The 27862-nt window shown below is 32.3% G+C and overlaps 2 protein-coding genes across 2 annotated transcripts; both read left to right on the forward strand.

Annotated features, from left to right (window-relative positions):
* Positions 1–671: 671 nt before the first annotated feature.
* On the forward strand, positions 672–4046 carry LOC128228940 (uncharacterized). The gene is made up of 5 exons (XM_052940502.1): positions 672–801; positions 1535–1793; positions 2536–2633; positions 2966–3055; positions 3274–4046. The coding sequence occupies exons 2-5, from the start codon at positions 1627–1629 to the stop codon at positions 3315–3317; spliced, it is 399 nt and encodes a 132-aa protein (XP_052796462.1). The 5' UTR covers positions 672–801; positions 1535–1626; the 3' UTR covers positions 3318–4046.
* A 2966-nt stretch (positions 4047–7012) lies between these two features.
* LOC128228939 (uncharacterized) lies at positions 7013–9682 on the forward strand. Its single transcript, XM_052940501.1, has 4 exons — positions 7013–7288; positions 7669–7766; positions 8161–8250; positions 9524–9682. Exons 1-4 carry the CDS (start codon positions 7152–7154, stop codon positions 9619–9621), a joined length of 423 nt encoding a protein of 140 aa, XP_052796461.1. The 5' UTR covers positions 7013–7151; the 3' UTR covers positions 9622–9682.
* Positions 9683–27862: the final 18180 nt, after the last annotated feature.

The raw sequence follows: 27862 nt of genomic DNA on the forward strand, positions 1-27862 counted from the left end.
AAAAGTCATTGGAATGAAGTGTTATTTATACATTACTTAAATTTTACTAGACCACATCATAAGTGTGAGTATCTTAATATACTTGTATAAACTAATATATTTAGGCGATTTGTACACCTAAACATTAAACCTGATCAATTGAACGTCAAAAATTGACCATTGCAATTTGACAAAGAAATCTTAAGAAATTAAAATGTATAAAATGTATAAAATGTATAAAATGTATGTATAAAATGTATAAAATTAATAAATTGTATAAAATGTTTAAAATATTTAAAGTGTATAAAATGTATAAAATGTGTAAAAATATTAAAAACAAAAGGGCAATAATAATAATATTACCCTCAATGATGCGCTAAACAACACTTAATATCAGTCTAAAACAATATCGATAAGATTAAGCATTAATCATTGTGATTCGAATCTCTGTAGAGAGGGGAAAAGTTTATCACAAAAGAGCAATTGTTTATTTCTATTATTCGAGATGTTCCATACAGCGAGCAGCCAAGCCATATCATGTCAATGGTATTTCCAGTTTCTGTGTTGATCTCATTTCACACTGATGGGAAACATAACACCCGCAGCCTCTGTGGTAGCTTTTTGTTATAACCCACTCCATACATACTTAAACCGCTAGTTTGCTACTGAAGTATCATTAATTGTATACAACGAACGGGATAAGGCTATACACGCCGCTTAATCATACTAAATAAAAGTTTGACTTAATTTTGGGATTTTATAACATACTGTAACAGTAGTAATTAAAATATTATTATCGGATTATTTGACTTACTCTCTGAGGTAACCATTTTCATCAATTTAATAATTAACCTAATACATAAGCTTAATGCATTAGTTTATTACATAGATTTAACTTTAATGTTGGAAGAAGAAAAGAGCTTTTAGAAATATATATTTCGATTTTATTCATAAATATATCCGATTTTTCATACAAGAGCAGACATAAATATTTACAGACAGAGTGTAACTTTTGCTTGATATGAAATAAACCACTTGCTACTAAATTCCTCAATGGGTTTATTGTTGACCTTACAAGTGGGTGGGTTATCGGTGTTGCACAAGGTCAGGCGACGTTCAATAAACATCACACGAATCTGTATCCAAGTTTTAGTTTAAGTACACATATTGCTCTTACATACCTTTAAATGTTTGGATTACGATAACAAATGATAGAGTGTGACTATAAGCTTAATCACTCTATACCTATGTTAGCCAGTATAGACTTTATGCATTACATCTGCCGTACGCATAAATGATGTGGGTTTGCAGTATTTACGGTTGCGAGAGGAGTAATGCAACTATTATCAGGAAGAAGTTTATTTTTCTGTATGATTTATTGGCATAACCAACTTACTCAGGATGCCGCTGCAATTTCGAACACATTATTGGAACGATTGTGCCTCAGAACCGAATGATAATTTCAGCTGTTTGAATGCTGTGAATAAGAGCTGAAAACCCTTCGGATATATTTGTGTGACTTATCATCAACCATCAAACTTTATTTTATTTTCAGCTATTTGCAAACTTTGTAAACCAGAGTGCCGTTAAAGGAGGAATTTCTTGAAGAACAAACATTTTCAATACACAAGGAATAAAAATTAAAACATGATGCCCGTTGACTTTATGGGATTTATTCCGATGCTGATCTTGGCGCTGTTGGTGGTTAGTGTGGCTGGACGGGCTCTTGAGTCAAACGTCTCTGGTGCGGAACAAATGCAAAATGATGGTCTTATCATAAAGGCTGAAGACGGTTTGCGGAAATACAATGGACCGTAAGTTGAAAAAGAGAACTACATAATAGTTTATTATATTAGATTAGATCTTTAAAGGGACTATACACCAGATTGGCATCATTTTTTTCTGTAACTATTCTCAGGACAATCATTTCATAAAATGTTTTACTCTTGGATATCATAATTGTAAAATAAAATACCAACATGTAAAAAATCGATTCGGAGAGCGGGTTCGAACCGGTGTCGCCAAAATCGCAGTCCAGTGTTGTATCCACTGTGCTACGAAGGCTTACCCTTAATCTTTGGAATATCTAAGCTTTATATCTAACTTGGTAATATCACGTGATAAAATCGACGTGCCAAGCACGCATAAGAATGAATTCTACTATGTATACATACCAAGTAATCTTTTTGAATGGAAAAAAATGAAGAAAAAAATATTTGTAAACTATGTGGTACTTCAGTTAGTTATTTCAATACGTTGTACACATCGATACCAAGTTTATGTCAGTTTTCGACAATTTGTTTTCGCTATTTCATCATACAGTGTATAGCCCCTAAAATATAAGTTTATTAACGTTTTCTTAACAGTTCGAATATTTACAACACATTCTCCTTAAGAAAAGAATGGAATGTCAGTGATTTATTAAAAACCCATGTAGCATTAGTCAATCAAATCAATGATTTGAATCGAGTACATGCCAATTGCTGTTAACATGCGTCTGGAAAGGAAGGCTATTTATTCGTGTAATATGAAATAGGATTTTTTCCTATCCAACAGAGCAGTACACTACTTCGCCAGACACGGTCTGTGTAACCATAGTTTTGGCAAGGTCAGATTCTTCAGGGCTCTCCAGAAGCACTTCCATAACATATCAGGTTTGTTAAACACATTCGTTTTTTAACATTAATTGTATTGAATATACTATGTTGTGATTGGCTAATTACCTAAGAGTATCTAGTTCAACTTGTATGTATGTCTTGGAATATTTTGACATATCGTATGTGGAAAATATTGTTCGTGTAAAAAAGCGTGTTACAGAGTCACAGCACATAAAGCGCTGTATTTTATATTCGTATTAAGTTATACTAAAGTACATAATGGCAATAGTATGTGCAGTCAAGTTGTCAGACAATTTATCTAATGTGTATATCTGTTAGGGATTTCTTTTTGCTTGTCTCTTACCTAATATTTCAATTTGTTGTTTCAGATGATATGAAAATTGCATTCGTTCTTGATATCTGCAATAGACGAGATCATATGCTTACTAAGTGGGTCCAGGAAATATTTGATAAAGACGGTATGTTCTTAATCTGAACTGGTTTAACGAAAAGCAATTCTGAACAAGTCTGATTTTCGTAACGCATTTGAATTTGTGATTATATTATACGCAATTTGCTTTTTAAAAAATACTATGAAGCTAAAGTATTAAATTTTAATGTTTTATTGCTTAGCAATTGAGTAAGATACACATATAGGTTCGCCCAAAACACATATTATTACGTTTGTATTTGAAAGGTGACGGATACATCAGCCATTTTGAAAGGGAGATAGACAGATGAGCCAATTACGACAGCGTTCGTCACACCCAAATGAAGAACAGTTATGCAATACATCCGTGCAACGTGTAATAGTATATTTGTTACGGATACGTTCTTGAGGAAAACCCTGTCTCCTTCCAAAGGGGAGTAATCGGATGTTTCGGTCGGACGATTAAAATGACAATATAGCATGTCTCAATCTTAAATCCCTTTAACATTTTGAATAAATCTCTCCAATGTGCTAGGCGTATGCTATACTACCAGAAACCTTCTAATTTCAAGAAGAAGAAAGAAACAAACATATGTTGAGAGAACAACGAAATATACGAGACATTCACATTTTTGATACAATGACCTTTCTAAATATTGCCAATGTTTCCGATTCGTTACGTTAGCGTATCCTTATGAACACCACTGCAGTCTGTGATAACCCTGTTTTCGGGGTATTTGTGATTTAATTATTTGTCAATGTTGTTGTTTTCATTTTACAAACATAATTTATTTGTTTTACGCAGGCAAGACGTACATGTGTAGACACTGCATTGTCTAGTCATCTTTGTTAAATTATATTTTGCTTTTTTGCATACCTTATCCCACCATGTTATTATTTACTCTAATGCACGTCCAAAATAAACAAAACAAAACAAATTCGACCGCTAGGTGTTGAGTACATTTGATTTAAAAAGACACATGTGTACATATATTTTTACATGTATGTTGAAATATGTTATAATTGTATATGCGATTAAAAACTACATGTATTTAATAACTAATTGTATGTCTATCATCATTAATATAAATAAAGAGGATCCCTTTTTAACCGTATAAAATACATCGGTCAAGACTTTCCTCCAGATCTATAAAGCCACTTTGAACAGAAAACCTCACTTTTATAATGACACGTTAAAACATTTAATACATGTTGTTATTGAAATGCAACCTTGGTCCAGAGAGGTCTGTCGTACTTCCCATAATTGACGCACTTCCCATAATTGACACATCAAAGAAAAGTATATTGTTTGTATCGCATATTGCATCAGTTAATATTTTTTTCTATTTGTTTGTGTTGTCGCAACATACATTATTTTGCTGATTTTGTTCTGAACACGATTCGTCTTCGTCTCGAAGAATTAAGAAATACTTCCTTATCAATGTATTAGTTATATCATAGGTTGTGTAATTTTATTATAATATTATTTTATTTAATTAATCTTAATAAAGTTTTCCGATTAGGCGGTGACGGGAATATAGGGCAATAATTGTGAGAAGGCAGAACAATCGAAGAATGCATTACTATTAATGCAGAAATATCTAATACCACACTCTTTCAATTGTTAGATTGTCAAGCATCACATACAACAAAGAAGGTGCATTCATCCTAAACTTATTACTTTATAAAGTGTTTATCTTGCAGAGTCAATGTCTACGTTACCACCTTATCCTGTTTTAGCAAAGATTAGGTACACGTTTAAATCATAAATGTGTCGTGACGATAACTCATCGGCATAACCATATATCCCGAACATTTAATATTTTAATTTAATTAAGTATCTGCATAAATGTTTAGTATACGTAGATATCACCAGACAAAAATATGAAAAATATATTCAGTCTATGGTTAAAGTAACTCGCTCGTGGTTTGTAAAATGCTATCTTTAATTACGAAATTCTGTAGCATAATGTTAGGAGAGTTAAAACAAAAAAAATCCAAAAGCTGGAACCCATAAGCATTTAATTAAGTATTAATTTTGCTCAAATATCATCTTTGAATACCACAATTTCCATTAGCGTTTATTATCCGATTGAAAATTAAGTACGGCTGTGTTGTCGCGAGATTGGTCGATGGACATTATCACGTGATGTTATTAATGTATCCTTAACAGGTCAACATACCAACCACTTGTGTTAAAGTCCTTGTGGCCATGTGGACTACCTGCTGTTTTCTATATTTTCATGACTTTACCGCCGTTGGTTAGAACTCCATTAAAACCAAAATACTTTTTATGTTATAACTGTATTTTTTCTGTAATTTCGATATCATAGAGTAAAATCATGATAAAATAAGTGTTTTCAGATGCATTAACGGAAAAACTAATTTTTAGTACAAAACACGATCGAGTCACTTTAAATGTAATAAGGAAGCCGCAATAAGATACCTATGAAATAACGTTTATAATTCAATATCATTTTCTTTTTTTTTATCAATATGCACTCTGCGTCCGCTTTCATTAAAACTTCAACACGTTCACTTAAGTCTTGATCTTTGAATATTAAAAACTCATATATTCATATATGTGCCATCTGGTTGGCTAAAATTCTTAGGATAACCGACGCATAGATAAGATGGTAATTAACAAAATGATGTATATTTAAGTACACACGTTTCTCACGATTTCATTTTTTTTATTTTAATTCTTGGTAACAAGGAACACCTAAACATGTATTAGATCTATACATATGTGTTTGCAAGATAATATTGTGACCTATCATTTCTAAGCATAACGTAGCGGATGCTTTATTTTTTCGCACTCAAATAAGTCAACTGTTCTATCCATAAAAACGCAATCAATTTATTTTAATAGATTCATGTGTAAAGACACTGCTCGCGGATTAACGGAACTGAAGCCCATATTTATGTAATGCGATAGCATGTTAAAAGACATAACATTTCGTAGTATGTCGTATGTTTGTGTCTATATGACAGTTCTAAGCGGAAGTAAAGCTGAGTGCGAATCAATGACCTAAAATGTCCACAGACACAATATATGACAGTTCTAAGCGGAAGTAAACCTGAGTGCGAATCAATGACCTAAAATGTCCACAGACACAATTAAGAATGTTTATGACGGTCATAAAGCTAGTTCATTTTGATGTAAGCATAGGCAAAAACATTAAAGTGAGGTTTCGGCTCACGCAATTCGTGCAATTAATTCAAACACACTGTATGAATAGTAGCAAAATGAAAATATATCATTCCTGTGATTACGATCTTACACTGTATTAAAACAAAAAGCTGATGACGTCATTTTCATTTCTATTTCCGGTGCAAGGAGAAATAGTAGTCATATAGTGTGTTTATTCTTAACTTCTGTTTTAGTGACAACAATTGTCAATCATTCGGCAATGACTTTTGTTAATGCATCTTATTTTCCAAATAATAACAGTTACTGCACGAAAGTATTTTCAAAACTAGATACTACACTAAACAAATGTCATATATTCGCGCCAATAGTCAATAGTTGACACCCTCGAATTCGGTGAAACAAAAACCTTCTTGGATGCAGATCAAATCTTCATGTCTCAACATTGGAAAGAGTTCAAGGTGCAACACGAATAATAACCACAGACAAATCCAATTGGTTCTAGGAAATTATTTTAATGACAAATGTAAACGACTTAATAAAGTGATATGTAATTCTTAATGTAGACGTTTAAGTGCATATTGCTTACATTATCTTTTGCTCTCAGATGACATTTCAGTGAACCGTATGAACCACGGTTGTTATCTATGCCATAATCTGGGACTAGCTTGAAACAACAGCATCATTTAGGTGCAGCATCGTACGACGACCTCAAGTGACACGTGGGAAGCAGGATTGTACGCCCGTTTACATTTCAAACCTAGTTCTGGCTATTTAAACGGCAGTCTACCACTGCATTTGTATGCTTTTGTTTTGTAACTATACTTTTAATGACATTTATTCAGAAATAAACATTTAAAGAAAGAAACATTGTTAAATAACACTTGAAAATTGAATGAAGAGGAAATTTTAACGGAGTGAATATTCTCGAAATTTGATTTTTTTTGCAAAAGTTAATAGTTGTACATCGACAATATTTATTGAGCATTTATTTATGAAAATGGAATTGAGTCTGACGATAGTTGTAACGATAATTTTAATCAATGGATTTTACGCAGCTTCACTGTCCGGGATTGACATTACTTTACAGACTGACCCACACAGTGACAGGCATCATCATTATCAGCGAATGTGAGTTTTATAATATTTATTCGTACATGTATTTTGCTGTTTATATAATCTTTGTTTAAAAGCGTACTATGTCGGGAAAATATTTTATCCCGTTTTGACCCTTGTGTCTTTAAACGATGTCGTTCTACAGCAGATGCTCCAGTATCTTGAATTGTAGTAAAATTGTACCTATTCACATGTTCATAATATTCAAGGTATTACTTGTCGTCTGTAGTACAGTGTTTAACTGTAGTCATACATTGTCATTCAAATTAAATTTTTATTCATGTATATACACATATTTTAACGCGCAGTAGTAATAATGTTATGTTCATTTAGGTGACAATTTAAAGTTTGATAGTGTAAGTTGTTTTTAAACTGAACTATCATTCTTCTTTCAGAACATTAAAACACTTCTCAGAACACGCTTTATGCAGAAATACTCGTGGAAAGATAACGTTCCTGACGGCACTTGAAGACTACTTTCAAAATATATCAGGTATGAATTCAACGTTACTCATTTATATGAGTTTAACATACGCTTCGGGTTATTATCCTTAATTTGTTTGCAAAAAATTGTAATTTTTCAATACTTGAATATTGAAAAATAATATTGATGAATATGAAGGTTGAAATCCCTTTCGATATCGACAAGGTAATTTATTATTGAACATCATTCATTTTCCATTCTTTTCAATGTTGAGGCTGTGTTGTTTAAATAATGTCATAACGATATGGGTCACCAGATTTTACATTATGCCCAATTTAATTGAATCGTAGCATAGTGGTAAGTCAAACAGCTATAACATGTTTGCATAACGCTTTCCTTTATTGCTAGACTGTCACTTATTGTATTCCTCCGCACCATATGCTCTTAATTCGTCTTATTTCAGAGACATTGCGGGTCAATTTTATCCTTGAATTGTGTTCGAGACGGGATGACATGCTGATTGACTGGGTGAAGGAAATATTCGACAAAGACGGTAAGTAATAGTATTACGTGTTGACATCTTTGATTAAGGTATTTCCCATGTAATACACACCTTTCTAAATCCTTTAACCATCAACATAAATATACTCTAAAAATAGCAACACCCGGTACATACCGAATATGCGACCTGTTACGGCGAGTGGCGATATATATCGGTGTTACCCGATGTTACCCGAGTTGTATAACATGGCTAATACCTTAAAGCATCCGTACTGTTTTCTGCCGCTGAGTTATACTGCCCGATGTTGAGTCTCGCCAATAAGAATCAAAATAGTGTTGAATAAATTCATTTTGTCATTTACAATGTTTTCCACATTCCAGGTAAAGGAAAGTATTTTAATCAATTAAGTTTTTTTTCGAGCATAAATAGTCTTAATTAAATGGTGAAAATTGACGAAATATGAGACATTCTGAAAACAAGCTTAACGAAATAATTCCGAAAATGCTTTTTCAGGGAAGTATTTTCAGTCCATTAAACCATTCATATACTATATACAACAGAATGCCAGGCGTCAAAATGAATGAAGCAAAAAGCATATCTATTAAAGAGTCCAAATCAGTTGAATGTCATTTGACAATGGCAGAAATGCTCATTACGGAAACCGTTTATACCCCTTACAGAAATAGTTTCGTAGCTCTCAAAATAGCTACCCCCATTACAACTATCATCGAAAGCTCAGCTTACACACCGATATTACCAATTAACGCATCCAATATAAAACTATGGGTCGCCTCACTGTGGTCGCAAAGATACATTTAAAGATAAAGAATCGTTTTGCGTTATTTATAGATGCCACCAAATGTGATCAAATGATATATCTTAAATCCTTACGATTTAGTTATGATAACTTATACTCAGTCAATCTTGTTGGCACGATGTTGCGCGAGAGTGTGGTCTTGTGTTGTTGGGAAAACCGGAGTGCCCGGAGAAACCCCACTTGTCTGGCTTGCTGACCACTTGCCAAAGTCACATGCGCCCTGGCCGGGAATCGAACCCGGGTCGCTTTTGTGATAAGCGAGTGCGCGATCAACTGAGCGAACCGGACAACCCTTATGATTCGGTGTCACAAATTAAATCTGTATGCATAAACAATATATAATTGATGACGTAAACTATGTGTGTAGACCACTGTGTACCTTTCTTTTCTAGAATGCATTAAGGTTTTAACATTTTGCTTTTAATAAAACAGTTCTAAATTCTTATCCACTCGGCTTGTACATATAATAATAATGTCGTTTAAAGTTCGTATACTTTTTTACTGCAGGTGACGGTTACATATCGCACTTTGAACGGATATTCTACAACTACAGAATAGTATATGGAGAGGGCATTTGGAAGAATAACCTGTTAAACGACGTATAGTATTGAACACATCATGAATAGCGAGGAAGAAATAGCAATACCAGAACCCTTTCACCAACAAGATGACGTTATCCCGATGTTTACTGTGCAGCTTATGTCACTGTAACCTGTTGGCAATAGTGATACAAACGCTATATATACCAACAATAGGACTATATCCAAATAATTGCTAATTGCATATCGTTTAATTGTTCAATGGTTTAACTTATTAGTCTCAACAAGCAACGGTCTAGAGCAGCAATAAATTCGTAGTGGACTGGTCAATTAATCATTTAACAGATTATCAAGAATATATTGTGTGGTTTGTCGTAGTGTTGACGCCACACGATGACGCTCTTTCCCATATTTTGTGTAATTCCCAGTATTACAAACTTAAGACTGAATCCGTAAGTCCTTAATTGCAATTATCCTAGTCATGACCTCTCAATAGAGTTGGCAATTGTCTATTTTTATTCTAAGGCTTTCCACTGTATATTTTATTATTTCAATGATCGATTCTGACCTGGCTGGTTTGTCAAGACCAGAATTGGCCTGGATTTAATAGTGTGGTATGACATTATTATTACTGGTGGGATGAATATATAAGATTGCCCATAATCTTAGAGACAGGCTTATTTGTTGAAGAGGTATTTTGTAATAATTTCTTGAATGTCCCCATGGAAGAGAAATTTATGTCGTGAGGACGTACCAGTCGATGCTGCATGTCATAAAGTCGAGATTTCAATTTTCAATTTTGAATCAAAACATGTTTTAAAATAATCAGCCCCTGGTAAAATATCTTAACAATCCACCATTATTCTAGAGGTTGTAACGGTTAAGTTTCAGTACGTTGTCACCCACCGTTAAAACCTAACTTAGGTAAAATCAAAGGCATCTTTTTAAGCCCAGAAATTGTTTTTAATGTCACAAACTCACCGCATTGTAAGTTACATTAAATAGCTCTTCATAGTTATTACTATTACTGTCACTTTTGCCTTTAAGCATGGTATTCATTAAATGCATGGCTACCGGGTTTTTCCCTTGATCTTCATTGACTCATCATGAGATCGTATTTAGAGAGAAGCTTTTTTGTCTTATCAAAACGGATGCAATTTCGCAAACACTTGATTCTCGTTTAAACTAAACCTTTGGCAAGTCTGGAATGTTATATTAGAACAATAATTACATTGTCTAGAAATTTTTTAAGACATTACAGGCATTTTTTCATTACATGTAATATCCTGATAAAGTGCGTTATAGCACCAGAACTAAATATGTCAAATCATATCGGAAAATATGAGAAAAGTTCGAGATAAAATCAAAATCAAACCGTGTAAATTGTTTATGTAGTAAAACTAAGTCATTACCAAGACTCATTAAAATATTCAGTTGAGGAAATATCGCTTATTAAATACATTCTGATAGCTGAAAGCTACATTTTGGTTGAAATGAAAAGATTGAATAATTGTATCGGTCGCAGTTTATCTTTATAAACAGTTTAATTTATACAGCTACTCTGTGTAATAAATTACTAATTTACTGCTGACGACATGCGTTGACGATAAGAAATATGCTTTAATTACCAATATGAACCAGCGAATGATTCAAACGGGTATCCTATCTCTGTTGAATCTGATACACTGGTAATAAAGCATATGATACGGTCAGATATACGATGAAATAAGTGATAAATGTCGACGATGCAAATGACTCTTCTATAAAAGGACTATTTAGTGATTAAACAGATTAATGCTGATAGCAACGTGGTATTAATATTGCTTATCATAATAATCATAATCATCATACATAAACCAAGGAATAACCATCTCATTAGCGTTTCATTTTCAATTTAAAATAGTGATAATCCTAATTAAAATAAAACATTTAAGAGTGGCAATAATTGATTAGCCAAGTGATCAATTGATTGAGCGTAATATCTAGATACAAACGTTTGGTATGATATGATCAGTACTGCCGTTAAATCAACAAAAGTCACAGATATAATATTTAAGATACCGATTGCAATCAGTTGACCAAGCTTTCAAACGTCCCTTAACAAAAAGCACACGTGCGAAATAGGTAAACAACGACATCCCCCATACTACTAAGGCTCATTATATACTGTGTCATATTTTTCGCCGAAATTTCATGTTTTACTTAGTAACTTTATCATAGTGTAAAACTATATGATGATAATAAAAAAAAGAAAGCTTAAGGGGCAAAAAGCCAATAATTAAACATTTAAAAAAAACTGTTAGGAAGCACGCGTCAAGGATCAGGCTAACCCTTACCCTGGCAAGAACCCTTACAATTTTGAATAAATCTTAAATTAATTTATATGGCCGAAGCATAACTCTTGTAAAAACATTTATAAGCAATGACAAAAATTAACAATTCATGAACTCGATGATCGGATACATCACCTGAAAAATAGATACATACAGCACAGCAGTGCTATCTCTTGAAAGGTACACTAACGACAGTCAAGGACATTTATCTAATATAGATCGCCTAAGCAACGAATGTTAAACTACTTTTACAAGACGAGGTATGCAAAACAAGTTTTAAAAGTTTAATTATATGATCAAAAGAAAAATAATAATGAGAAGTAATAACCTACCGTGCAAGGAAATTGTGATTTTCAATTTAAACCCAAAACTGTTTTAAATTATGACATTGAATACTAAAATATACTCTAGTGCAGTTATCTGGCTACTTTTTCACCACAGAGAAACGTTCTTGGTTGTTCATTACTTTATCTGTTTTTAATTTATGTCGATATTAGATTTTAATTGAAATGTTAAATGTTAGGTATTTGCGGCTATGACACCAGGTCTATATATATTACTGACACGAGAAATTTCATGATTCAACCGGGTATCATATCTTTGATAATACATAACAAATTGAATGGCAAAATATGATATTACAAAGTAAAGCTGTTAAAAAGCGATAACATGACTACTTTTACTACATACCACAATGTTATAAATCTAAAATAACTTTCCAGAGTTCTTCATTTTAGCCATCATCTTCTTGAAATCGGTCAACTTAAAAAGGAGTGACTAATTTATCATACAATTGATGTAGATAATTTGTAAATACCGCGATAAATAGTCAGGTCATATTTAAAGTGTCCATCTTTCTGATGTTTTACGAATAAAGAACACTTGAAAAAAGCATGTTGTATGCATAAGAATAATTTTCGGTTGTTAAACGATAACTTACTTCTCAAGCACTACATATGTTATTTATCTTGCACTGTGGGTGGTTCAGTTTACAAATATGTGTACCGTATTTTACATTGTTATATTGTGATAAGCAACATTTAGTGTCTAATTTGTTATTAATTGTTGTGGTCGTTTTACATAATCAAGGGCATTCGCAATTATTTGCCATTTAACCATATAACAGATTTCTCACCTGAGAAATTAATTAAGGCAAATACACCTGCTAAAGAAAAGTAATTGTCATAAAAAATTGTTCGTTCAATTTGTTATCAATTATATTTAAAAGCCTGTTAACCATAAACAATTAATTTCAACTCTTACTTGGTGGCAATACAAATGTTAATAGTTGCTGTATGTTGACAATGAATGATAGATGTGCTATAAATTCCCTACGAATGAACTATATTACCACATCAGACGCAAATCGTAAGCGTTCCGTATCATTGTTTAATACTAAAATTAAATATCATTAAAACACATTACAAAAATGTCCATGCGTTCTAACAACTTGCCATTTTGCATATGGACATAGAAATCACAACAGATGGTAAAAACATTAGGGTAAAAGACAAGTCGATCCAATGAAATAACTTTATCAAGAGTGCCTACAACATTTTCTTTGAAAATGTTCTAATTTATTTCAAATCAAAACGGTTCCTATCAAGAGCAATGATTTACAAGATTTTCAGTTCCAGTTCTGATCAAGATTAAAACCAATTCTATCAAACTTTAAATCCCATTTTGTAAGCAAGAATCTGTGTTTGAAGCATATAATCAGAATTACTCAGTATCTGTCATTGTGCTACGTGATAACTAGATCTGAGGCATAAGTAGAGTGAATCATAACACGCATTGCCTTATATTAATGACAATGTCATTAGGTTAAGTGCCAAAGTATTATACAACGTTCACTACGGGCGCTAATGATCCAGTGAGTCAATGTGAAAGGCATTGTTAAAATATTTAATGTCCAACAACATTAATGTTATTTAATTTTATCTTCTTCGTTCTGAAGCATATTAATGATGCAATCATAATGCATTTAAATTAACTCATATATTTTCAATTTGCATTCAAACTCAATCTCTCTGTAAGCTTGTTTAATCTTTTTTTATTAACAGTTAAGGTTCAGAGAAGATGCGATCAGACAGGAAAATAAATTGTTTGGTATATAATATTACAACATATTAAGAAGAGTGCAAATGGGAATTCTTGCATTCCTTTCTATACCAGAGTGAGCACATGAAGCAACGTAAACAGTGTATTTACTGTCATTATGAGATATGGTATGCATTATAATATATGGGAGATGTGATGTTTATCTACTTGTCAAGTTTCATATAAACCCATTCATATAAATGTGTCAGTACCAGTAGTCGGTTTCTACTATTTCTTTAAATCAATTAATATTACATTAACCTTTGTCAATGTTTGAAAATGAGAATCTTGGTGTGTTACCACATCAGTGCATTCATATTCCGACCAATATCTGGATTACTACGTAAGAGTGGAAGTACTTGCGTACTTTAATTTACATTTCTGGTAGGCGTACGGAGGTATTAAAACTTCGAAGGACATCTAAAATCTGAGTAATGAATCAAGTCTTCACTATAAAATAAGATACATTTCCAACTTAAGCTCGGTTTCAATATCTAAAGTATCACTGACTTTACTGAATTCACTTATTTATACGTGTGGAGTATTCATCTTATTTGAGGAAAATAGGTATTTCATACGATATAATATTCATTTTCATACGATATTAATTATGTTGTGTACATTTTGATGTAATTGGAAGGTTTTGTCAAGAAATGTTTTAGTAAACTCTTCATATCTTTTTCATGAAATTTTAATCGATTAATCATGCTAATGAATGGCATCCGTGTTTATTTTAACGTGCGTTGGTTAGCGTTTGGACTTCGGCTTGTCCCGTAGTTTTCATTATTTAATTTTTGACAATAATGGTTATATGTATGCAGTGGAGTATGTTAGGGGGGTATTTTAACATTGCCTTCGTTAGCTTTTTGACTACGGCTTGTCACTGTTTTTTATTGTTTATATTTTGACAATACTGGTAATAAAAATGGTGCGAAGTATGTTTACATTTGTTTTTACTTACAGATCGAACACAATATGAGACAGTTTGTCGTGTTGGTTCTGACTGTTTTCGGAATGGACGTTTTATGTGTATCTGGAAAGTCCTTCCACTATTTGTAAGTAGCATTCTTAATGACTACAGCGTATATATTTATTTTATATATTAAGAATATGTTTGTGTTTAAAAAATTGTTATCATTTTAACGTTAATTTGATCAATGCAAAAATTCCCCCATTCTAAATGAAAAACAGTATACAGTTTGAACAAAAACATTGTTGCAGTGGGAAGGGAACTAATGCCAGTACAGTCAATAAAAAAGAAAACCGCTCGCCAACGAGGACTCTAAATAAACTGAGGGATGATTTAAACGTTTAGCCTTTTGTTGAAAAGCATTACTAATCGTGGACTTCAAAGATATCATTTGAGCATATATCAACATTTTTTAAAGGGTTCAAGGCGTCAGTGTATATATTTAAACATCCTAATGATTTGTCAATTTTTGTTCCGTTAGAAAAAAGTGTATTTTACAAAACATTAGTACATACAAATGAAATATACAAGTACATACAATTGAAATATACAAGTACATACAATTTAGATAAACGAGTACAAACAATTGAAATACAAGTACTTCCCATTGAAATATACAATTACATACTTTGAAATATGCAAGCACATAACATTGAAATATACAAGTACATACTATTGAAATATACAATCACATACAATTGAAATAAACAAGCACATACAATTGAAATATACAAGCACATAAAATTGAAATATGCAAGCACATATTACTAAAATATACAAGCACATACAATTGAAATAAACAAGTACATACAATTGAAATATACAAGCATGCACTTTTAGAATATACAAGCACATACAATTGAAATATACAAGCGCATACAATGGTAATATAAAAAAGCACATACAATTGAAATATAGAAGTACAAGCAATTAAAATATACAAATACGTACTATTGAAATATTCAAGCACATACAAATGAAATATACAAGTACATACAATTGAAATATAAAAGTACACACACTTTAAATATAGAGGTACATACTATTGAAATAAACAAGTACATACCAATGCAATTAACTAATTAATATAATATACATATACTAGAAGATACCATTGAAATATTCAAGTACATGCAATTGAAATATACAGGAACATACAATTGAAATATGCAAGTATATACAACTGAAATATACAAGTTTATACAACTGAAATATACACGTTCATAAAATTAAAATATACAAGAGCATACAATTGAAATATACAAGTACATACAAAAACGAATGAAAATTCAAACAAGCAACGGACGTCAAACAGAATAAAATTGAATTTCAAATGACTCATAGATTCTCATCAAATACCTAGCAGAAAGACTGTAACTTTTTGCTCTTGTATTTAGGGAAAGTGCTCAAAAGTTCGGACAAGACAACCTGTGCAAGACTTATGATCAGAGACAGATGCTCCAGAGGGCAATACTTGGCAAGGTCTGTTCATCATCTGACACAGGATTTTTAAATGGTATGTGAATACAACATAGGTGAAATATGACGAATAACTTGTATAAATAAACTGAACGGATAAGTTGTTGATTTTGTAATCAGGATAAATAATACCATTAGTCCAATCGATTAATTGTATGTTTGAGTTACAGAATAAGACATCATTATGTATGTATTAAAATGTTAACATAATGTGTATTTTAACTTGTTGTCATTAAGTATAACTAATTTTAATTCAGAACGAGTATTGTATTATAAAAAGAACGAGGGACGTTGTTTTTTATTGATTTATGGATTATTTCGTGATAAATCATTTATTGAACTATTATTCATTCCCTTGAACGTTTTAAGATGACTTCATGATGTACTTAGTACACACACTTTGCAAAGTTACAGGCGGCTGGCTCGCTGATTGGGTGCTCACACACGTTGATACGGATGGTAAGAATGGCTCCTGTTTTTAATATTTTCTCATAGCAAATGCCTTTCAGTATCAGATTTGTGTAGTTTAGATAAGCAAATATAATAAGGATTGTAATATATATTTTCAGGTGATGGAAGGTTATCCCATTTTGAGGAAAATATGTTCTACAATAACTACGAGCTGTCACCAAACTCGGAACAATATAATTGTATTATTGAATACATCCGGTCTTGTTTGAACAGCTTTCGGATTGCTGGTTAATCCGTTCTGTATTTCCAAACTTTATTGGACACTTCTGGTGATTTGCCAGGGGTGCGGATGGCTGGTCAAACCTTTATGTATTTCCAACCTTTATGGGACACTTCTGGTTATTTGCCAGGGTTGTGGATTGCTGGTCAATCCGTTTTGTATTTCCAACCTTTATGAGACACTTCTGGTGAATTACCGGGGTTGTGGATTGCTGGTCAATCCGATTTGTATTTTCAACATTATGGGACATTTCTGGTGAATGACAAGGGTTGTTGATTGCTGCTGAATCCGTTCTGTACTCTCAGCCGTTTAAACTATTATGTTTAATTTGCAGATTGGCTCTTATGACAACCAATGAACTTTCTGTCTGTAATATGCCTTGCTTTTTGTTCAATTCATTTTCATTTTTACTCGTTTTAATGAATCGTTATTTATTGTGTATAGCTATTTTAAATGTATCTCAACCGTTTATTATTTTCGTTTGAGTTATGCAGTAAAATAGTTGATTATTTTCTACAATCTGTAAGACTATGTATGAATACAACGATGGGAAATAATTGTAAACTTTGGTTCCTCTTCAATTGAGTAGTATATAACTTGTGGTTTTCTAATGTGTAAAGTAAATGACAGAAACAAGATGTATAGATCTTTTTCGCAGCTTGTATTTTAGTTGTTTATTATAAACGAAATCGGTCATGCATTAGGCTTTCGGTATTTTTGTATTGTATCTATATGCTTTTTGGTGTTAAGACTATAATAAATGTATTAATAAACAATTAAAACAACTGCGATTCTCCGACTTTGAGCATTCGAACAAATGAACTAGTTAGAGCATTGTTGCAGATGGGAGCCTACGTCTACCTGGTCAATTCACAGAGGTTGGTTGACTGATATGGTAAAAGTACACCATTTGATAATACAATCGTGTATTATTATCTATTAATCTATTAAAAGGTTTATTAAATGGCAGATTGCGTCGTAGGCTGGACGAACTAAACCATTCTTTTAAACGATTTTAATCAACATCAAAAGCAATTACTTGTTTTAATACGTTATAAAACATTTGCATCGAGCCAAATATGAATAATAGCAACACTTTGTAAACGTACAGTTTGCTATTCGTTTTACAAATCAGGTAACCACAAAGTGAAGCGAATGTGTAAGCTAGAAAAGCAAATGGCATGCCGGCCATATTTCTATTTTTACTGTTATACTGTTTCTAAATGCTACATTAACAAATAAACTTGCAAGTTTAAACATCTCGCCAATGAGAGGATCATCATAAATCAGAATACTAAGTATGATTTTCTGCAATATGTTCGCCGCATTTAAAGCAGCAGTACCATTCAAACATCTGTATTACACTCAGGATATATAAACATGACAGCATGAGGACAAATAAGATTAGTCAACAGTTTCATTAGAGCTTGATAATAGTAATACGGAAAAGAATAACCTCGAATGGCCAAAAGGGAATGGTTGTGTATTTTAAATTGTTTTTAAGCAAATCTTAACCATCAGTGTGCATATGTATCTTACATTGTTTTAAAATTCGTTATATATGAAATGTGGTTAACCAATGGCCATTTCGCACACAAATCCATCTTGCTAAGCATTGCGTTTAACAAAAGTGTATGTTTTGAAATGCGAGATTGTAAAATCTGAACTATTTTCTTTTCAATACGAAAAGTCCATGCAACTTAAAGTGTGTTAACTGAATAGCGTCATAAAATGAGTATATGTATATATCAGTAAATATACTCGTACTTAAAAACCATAAACGACTTCAATATCTATTGTACAAACGCTACAATTAAGTTTGTCTCAGGGCTTGGTTTATGACAAATCATGCCTTAAAACGACAAAATATACATTGATTGAGTATTGATTTTTGAAAATGCCATCCTCGATTTGTCATGACATTTTTGTGAATGTTTGTTAGTTCATTTCGTATTTCCTACCAATCTTTTTGCTGCTTTAGAGGGCAACCTGATTGGTAACTTTTTCGGTAGCCGCTTTGCAGACGAATAGGACAGGTGCAAATATTTTGTTGCAAGATCATAAGGAGCAAAATGAAAAAGATGGGTTGCTTGCTGAAGCCGGAGTTTTTGACCCGGTGAATAATTCAAATTAAAAACAGGTATCTTCCTTCCGGAATGTACCTTGGAATAAGTCGAAGATATTTATACAGTTTTAATTGACACTTGTATGAACATTTAACAGCAATGTTTGTACAATGTGAAAAGGTAATACACAAAACACCACTAGAATTCCTCCTTAAATAAATATTATGTCTACGCTGTATGAGAAGACAATCACTGTTTGATGAATAAGAGATTCCTATTATCAAGCCGGTGATGGTGTCTCAAACGCCTCAACTTTTCAAACAAGTAATCTGGATAATACACTACAACATTCCTTTTTGCTTTATAATTCAATGCGCATGTGATTGTACAGATGTTTTGAGAGTTCAACGTTGATGAAACGAGATATTTATAAAAGTTATAAACACTGCACATTATTTACGCATGTGTATTAAAATCGTAATATGTATTGTTGCGGGAACAGAATGTAAATTGTGTACGTAACAGTATGTTAAGAAGTCATTCGAACGTTCCCGAAATATTAATAAAACTAAATTCAGCGTTTATAATTTATTTTTCCTTAAAGGAAATGATAATTTTGCTGCTGCTTTTGCTGCTACTGCTACTGCTTCTGCTACTACATCTACTGCTGCTGCTGCTACTGCTGTTACTTTTACTTTTACTATTATAATTAATGTTATAATTATGGTTATTATTATTTTTTTTATCATACTTATTATTAGTATTAGTATTAGTATTAGTAGTGGTAGTGGTAGTAGCAGTAGTAGTAGTAATAGTAGTAGTAGTAAAAGTAATTGTAGTAGTAGTAGTAGTAGTAGTAGTAGTAGTAGTAGTAGTAGTAGTATGACTGTTATTAATATTAGTATTAGTATTTTTATTAATTGTAGACGTAGTGTTAGTATTAGTATTCGAATTAATTTAATTATTATTATTATTATTATTATTATTATTATTATTATTATTATTATTATTATTATTATTATTATAGCATCATATTACAAACAGTTTGATGTTTTAACCTACGACGCATATCAAACAGTAATTGAAACCAACGGAAGAAATAAAAAGAGAGTCTTAAGAAATCGTATATTTACCATTACTATGACTTTGCTGCAAATGAATGATTAGTGTCGCGGAAAGTAACCAATAAAAAAGTATTTGATTTCAATATATTAGGCCCACAACTATTTAGTATACTTTGATGACGTGCTCGGGGTAGTTTTCTTTAATACAATGAATCACTGTGTTAAACAGTATTATGATTAACCCTATCCTTTTTGAACTGTTTTGAAGGTGAAAATGCTACGTCTAAAATTCCTTTAATATGTAATGGAACAATGATAAGCAAGTTTATATTGAATGAGTCTTTTCCTTTTCTAAAATATTGTATAATTAATTCCTGCGAGCGTAAAATATGGTGTAATTAATGTGATGACCAACACATATTGTTAATTTGACGTCGAATGGACATATTTACCAGTTTGGAAGATACTTGTGTTAAAAGTGAAAGTATTTCTCTTTTTATAAAATCATAACATGTCATGACCGGTCGAATGATTTAAAATCCCCGGCAAAAATATTAATCAGGGAAAATGTCAGGTGAGATATCATTTAATAACCGTAACACTCGAAAGGTAAAACACTTTTCAATCACAAGTCTATCACTATTCTAAGCCATTTCAATTAGATCATTGTATGGTTTACCATTGCACAGATTCATGTTAGAATTTCTGGATTATATTATTTCAAACTCATAATTTCTGAGTGTTTTTCTGCAAGGCATGGAGGCAAAACAAAGGCAAATATCCTTAGATGTAGTGTTGAACAAAACAAAGTATCTTCTACCTTCAACAAACTCTTGTTATATTCTTTGATACACTTTCATGTCTGAATGCAATGTGAAATAAGCTGAATTTTGGGATAAAAACTTACTGTTTTCACAAAACTACACAAGGAAGATTAAATGAGTAGAATTCAAATATCAGCGTACTGCGGCGAATACAAGGAATGGATTATATTTGTTACACAATTGCCGTATGGTATTGTGGTTATGATATTATCCAATATCATCTTTTTAAGTGATATATGAGCTTATTATATTGTAGCTTAATTGGACGTAAAAAATATCAAATCTGATTGAGAGGAATTAATGCATACATTTAAACAAACGCAAGATAAGAAAGTGCGTGTTCATTATAAATATCAACTTCTGTATGGTGTACCAGTACTTGCGATATGTCTCATGCTTTTTCTGAGTAACAAGCAGATTTAAAATGATTCATGTTTATGAGAAACGCTAGACGGGAAGAAGATTAGATACTTCAATTCAATATAATTATTTTAGAAGCCGAGCAGCAATTCCTTATCATGTCAATGGTATTTCTAGTTTTTGTGCTCGTCTTGTTTCTCACCGACGGAAACAATAGCCACCTGCCTCGCTTTTATTCCTTTATCAAACCTAATGAGCAGTTTTCATAATCGAGTCGACATCAGTATTAATATTAACATACAGTTGATTTACATTTATATGATATGAGATGAACCATGGGCTCTGTTATTTACCAGTAGGTCTTTCCACGATCCAACGCGTGGGCGGGTAAAACGTTTTGAGGTCAAACAACGTTTATTATATCTCTCATGAGATATGTATCCCGTTTGGTTTCAGTTCAAGTGCAGACATACTCTTACATATCTACATATGTTTGTTTTACGATAACATATGATAGAGAACGACGATTACCTTGAGCTCTATATACCTATGTTTGCGAGTTTAGAAGTTTTATAAATTAAATCTGTCTCGTCGATAAGACGGTCATCATAAACAGAAAACACATATGTTTTTTGACCAAGTTATATTGTCACCTTAGTGCAATAACTCAATATCTGCATCTATTTCTTAATGTATATATTGAGTTATTGCACAAGGACGACGATTAATGAGTTGAAATTGAGGTTAACCAAAGCAACTTTCGCACTAAAATCGATATCGCTACGCGCTAAACGATAAATTATGCTTTGAAATGCAAGATCGTAAAATATGTAAGATTTTATTTTCCAATACGAAGAGTCCATGAAAACCAAATTATAATAATTGCATAGTGTCAATAAAATGAGTATATATCAGCAACTATATTTAAAAGTCAATACAAAGATTATAATATGTATTGTACATACGCTACATTTAAGTTTTTCTTAGTGCCTGGTATATGACAAAACACGCATTTAAAACGACAAAATATACATGAGTTTTGATTTTTGAAAATGAGATCGACAAATTGTCATTCTTTTTTCGTGTATGGTTGTTCAAGACGGTGTTTTTCGTATTTCCTACTTATCTTTATGCTGCTTAACACGGGCAACGGGACTGGTAACTTTCACTTTCACGATAGCCGCTTTGCAGATGAATAGGACAATTGTTTGTAAAGATTCCGTTTCAAGATAATTAGGAGCAAAAAGAGAAAAAATGGTTTGCTGAAGCCGATGTTTTAATTTTCGACAGAGTGGTAGGTTTTATTTATGTTTACAATTCTAATCTAGAACAGGTCTCTTCCTTCCGGAATGTACCTTTCAATAAGTTGAATATTTTTCTACAATTTTAATTGACTCATACATAAAACAGCAATGTTCGTACAATGTGAATAGGTTATACACAACACACCACTAGAATTCCTCCTTAAGTGAGTATTTTGTCTACGCAGTATGAGAAATCGCTGTTTAATGAAGTTCCTATTATCAAGCCGGTGATGATGTCTCAAAGCCTCCTCTTTTTAAACAAGTAATCTGGATTATATAATACTAACTTCCTTTTTGCTTTATAATCTAAGGAACATTTGATTGTGCATATGTTTGAAATTTCAACGTTGATGAAACGAGATATTTATAAATGGTATAAAAACTGCACCTTATTTACAAGTGGCATAGTGGTATATCTTAAATTCAATCTGCATCGGTGCAGGAACAGAACGTTAAATGTGCATGTAAGAGTATTTTCAGATGTCATTCGAACATAAACGAAATATAAATAAAACTAAATTCAGCGTTACTTCTTTATTCTTTGGTACTCAAGGTATGCTTAATTTCTACTACTACTACTACTACTACTACTACTACTACTACTACTACTACTACTACTACTACTTCTACTACCACTACCACTACCACTACCACTATTACTACTACTACTACTACTACTACTTCTACTACTACTACTACTACTACTACTACTACTACTACTACTACTACTACTACTACTACTACTACTACTACCACTACCACTACCACTACCACTACCACTACTAATACTACTACTATTACTACTACTACTACTACTACTACTACTACTACTACTACTACTTCTACCACTACCACTACCACTACCACTACCACTACTACTACTACTACTACTACTACTACTACTACTACTACTACTACTACTACTACTACTACCACTACCACTACCACTACCACTACCACTACTACTACTACCACTACTACTAATACTACTACTATTACTACTACTACTACTATTACTACTACTACTACTACTACTACTACTACTACTACTACTACTACTACTACTACTACTACTACTACTACTACTACTACTACTACTACTACTACTACTACTACTACTACTACTACTACTACTACCTACTACTTCTACTTACATTAATTATTTTTAAAACTTTTATCAATTAGTACAAGTCGTAGAAGTAGTATCGTATTATATTAAGTTTGATGTTTTAAACCTACTACACATGACAAAACATCGAAAGAAAACAAAGCTAAAGAAAGTCTTAAGAACTTGTATATTCACTATGACTATGACTTTGCTGTAAACGATACACTTCAAATTTATGACAAGTATCACGGAACGTAGCCAGTAAACAAGTATCTGATATCAATACATTATGCCCACAACTATTAAGTATGCTTTCTTGACATGCTAAGGGTATCCTGCGTTAAAACAATAAATCCCATTGTTAAGTAGTATTATGATTAACCCTGTCCTTTTTAAACTATTTGAAAAGTGAAAATGTTACGGCTAAAATTCCATTTTTTAGTAATGTACGACTGTAATGACTGGTCTGAAACAATACTATTACTGGTCTGAAACAGTATAAGCAAGTTTAAATTGAATGAGTATTTTCCTTTCCTTAAACTATTGCATTATAAATACCTTACTAATATGATGACCAACACATATTATTAATGTGACGTTGAGTGAACATTTTTACCTGTTTGAAAAGTACTTGTGTTAAAAGTTAAAGTATATCTCATATTTATAAAATCATAACGACTGTAATGACTGGTCTGTCAAATATTTCGAAAAGGTGAAAATGTCAAGTCAGATACCATTTAACCGTAACATTCGAATGGAGTTGTTTTTTTCAATATTCTTAGCCCGTTCAAGTAAATTATTATATGGTTCACGATTGCAAAGATTCATGTTTGAATTTTATGATTTGATTATTTCAAACTCTTTGTGTTTTAGTGCAAAGCAAGGAGGCAAAACAATGGCAAATATCTTTAGGATGCAGTGTTTAACAAAACAAAGTACCTTTTACCTTCAAAAAAAGTTGTCATATTCTTTGACAGACTTTTAAGTCTGAAATTCATGGCAAAATGAGCTGATTTTTGGGATTAAATCTAACTGTTTCCACAAAGCTGCATAAACACGATTAAATGAGTACAATTTTAATGTGAACGTATTGGGTCGAATACTAGGACTGGATGGATTTTTGTAACACAATGACCATATGGTATTGTGGTTTGGATAATATCAAATTTTATTCATTCAGGTGAGTTAAAGGCTTATTATACTGTTGCTTAATTGGATGTAAGAAATGATAAAGGCAGATTGACGAAATTTAATTCATACATTTAAACAAACGTTAGATAGAATAGTGCAATTCATCATTAATATCAGCTATGCAATACCTTACTTGTGATATGTCTCATGCTTTTTCTGAGTAACAAGCAGATTCAAAATAATTTAATGTTATAAGAATCGCTTCACAGACATAACAAACAATGTCTACTTCAATCCAATACAATTCTTTTAAAAGCCGAGCAGCCTTTCTTTATCATGTCAATGTTATTCCTATTTTTTGTGCTGGTCTTATTTCTCACCGACGGAAATAAGAATTCCGCAGCATCAGTGGTATCTTTGTTCATGACCCGTTCCGTACATATTTAAACTGTTAATTTGCTACTGAAGTATTTTGAATTGTGTGTAAACGAGTAATGAAAATATGCCTAATTTATAAAATATGCAGTTTAATTGTAATCAATAAACGTAGGTTAAAAAATGACATATTTAATAAAGCACACAAGAGTATGGGAGTATTGGGTTATTGGACATACTCTCTCATACTCATATATTTATCGTTGTTTCATTAATGTTAATATCAGTGTTAACTGTAATTTACTAAATCATTTAGGTCAGTGCATGTGTTAAATTTCAGGTAAAAAATAAAACAGACATCCATTTAATCAAGTAGAGCGTTTCTCGCTTTTATCACTTTATTATACCTAATGAACAGTTCTTATATTCGAGCCGATATCAGTGTTAATGTTCACTTACAGTTGATTTCCATGCATTTGATATGAGATGAACCACCGGCTGTGTTGTTTCCCTAGTAGGTCTTTCCTCGACCCAACGCGTGGGCGGGATAACAGTTTTGAACAAGGTTAAGCGACTCTTATAATATATATCATGACAAATGTATCCGTTTGGTTTCAATTCAAGTGCAGACACCACTCTAACATATTTACAAATGTTTGTTTTACGATAATATATGATGGAGAACGACGATAACCTTGGGCGCTATATACCTATGCTTGCGAGTTTTGAAATGATAAATTATATCTGTCTCACGTATAAAGTTAAAGTGATTGCTGTCTGTGCAGTACAGTCAAACAATCTTCATAAAGCGGTGTAATGTTTAGGTAATGCAGCTGTGTTAGTGAAAGTTTATGTTTGAGTATGTTTTTGACAAAGCAGATTTATCATGCATATCAGCGTAGTTGCGTACTCAGTGCTAATGCAATTCCGCCTCAAAAAGGAACGAATTTGAACAGTATCAAATGTTCGGACGTAATAACATCAGCCTATACAACACAACACTGCATGCATGCTGACTAATCATTTTGATATAATATCTGAGTGTGGCTATTCAATAATCCTTAGCATATGCTGAAGTATGTGTACATCTCTTAAACAGGGTGCCGAAAGATTTTTATTTGTTGCGTTATTCTTCATTGCTTTCAAGCTGACGCGCGCTCTGATGAGGCTTATTGATTTAAAATTACTAAACTTACAAACGTATTGATAAATTATTGGACAAGTGTGTGGTTATGGCCATGCTTACTAGGTAAAGCTCCCAGTAGACTCCAGTTAGAAAGAACTCTTGTTTCACTGACCGTTCAAATGCTGTTATCCTATTATTTAAAGCCTTCGGGTTGGTATTTGTGTATGTGATGTTAATATGTTTGTCGCGACTTTCGCGAGTATTCCGCCGGATCATATCCAACGGATATAATCCTTTCGGATTGTGCACGTTTTTCTCGGGCGTTTCGGGCCCGAGTGGCGGGATAGAAAGGTATATAAGGAACGGTTTTATAGTGCCAAAAAAAGGAAGTTTTTCATTTTGGACAATGGATTATTAAAAACGTGAGTGATAAACGATTTATTGTGTATTATTTAGGAAAATCATTTAAGAAAACTATATTAAATTTGAAACAAATTAAAAACTGTAAAAATTAAACTGTGTTGTTTCTTGTGAGAACATTCAAAACCCAACCCCAATGTGGCAATTAAATCTCAGGGGGCAATAACTCAATTAAACTTCGCCATATTGATGGTGCCGGAACCCGGGACTATTAACCGGACATAATGAATACGTGTGCAGGTGGAATAATAAGTAATAAAATGTAATTTGAGTGCAAATAAGATGGATTAAAATTGTGTAGTGATGAAGTTATGCAGCTGGAATTTTCAGTGCTAAGCGAATTAGACATTAATAAGTTTGTCAGTGAATCAGGAATAAAGCAATAAGGAAATAAATTAAACAAAATGGCTGGGATTTCGTATTTAAAGGGAGTTAGAACAAGGTACAGAAATACCTTAGAGACCGAAATTGACAAAAGTGTTTTGTTAATAAAGTGTAACTTAGATACAAGTAACATAGATGATGTGCTTTCGAAGACAAGTAAGTGTTTAGAGAAACTAAAAACCTTTTCAGAAAAGTTAGAAATTCAATCTGGAAAATTAGCAAGTGCTCTTGATGATAGTGAAACAGAGTTAGTCAGTGCAATTATTGATGAGGACTGTAGCCTGTGTGATGAAGCCATATCGGCTTTACTCGATTTGAAAGAGTATAAAGCTAAACTCATTTCTAAGAAAGAACAGGATGTGGATATTAAGAAAGAAAAGGATGAATTAAGTCCGTTTGTACAGTTACAGCATGAACTTCAAAATATTGCTCATGCTCAAGTGAAACAACAACAAGAGTTTCTTGAACTACAAAAAAAAGAACAAAAACAGTCCCAAAAGAAAGCGTCAACTTCAGTTAGACTCCCAAAACTTGAGATGATTTCCTTCGGTGGTGATAGATTACGTTGGATA

This window comes from Mya arenaria, chromosome 3 (genome assembly GCF_026914265.1).
Source record: "Mya arenaria isolate MELC-2E11 chromosome 3, ASM2691426v1".
In the NCBI taxonomy this organism is placed as follows: Eukaryota; Metazoa; Mollusca; class Bivalvia; order Myida; family Myidae; genus Mya; species Mya arenaria.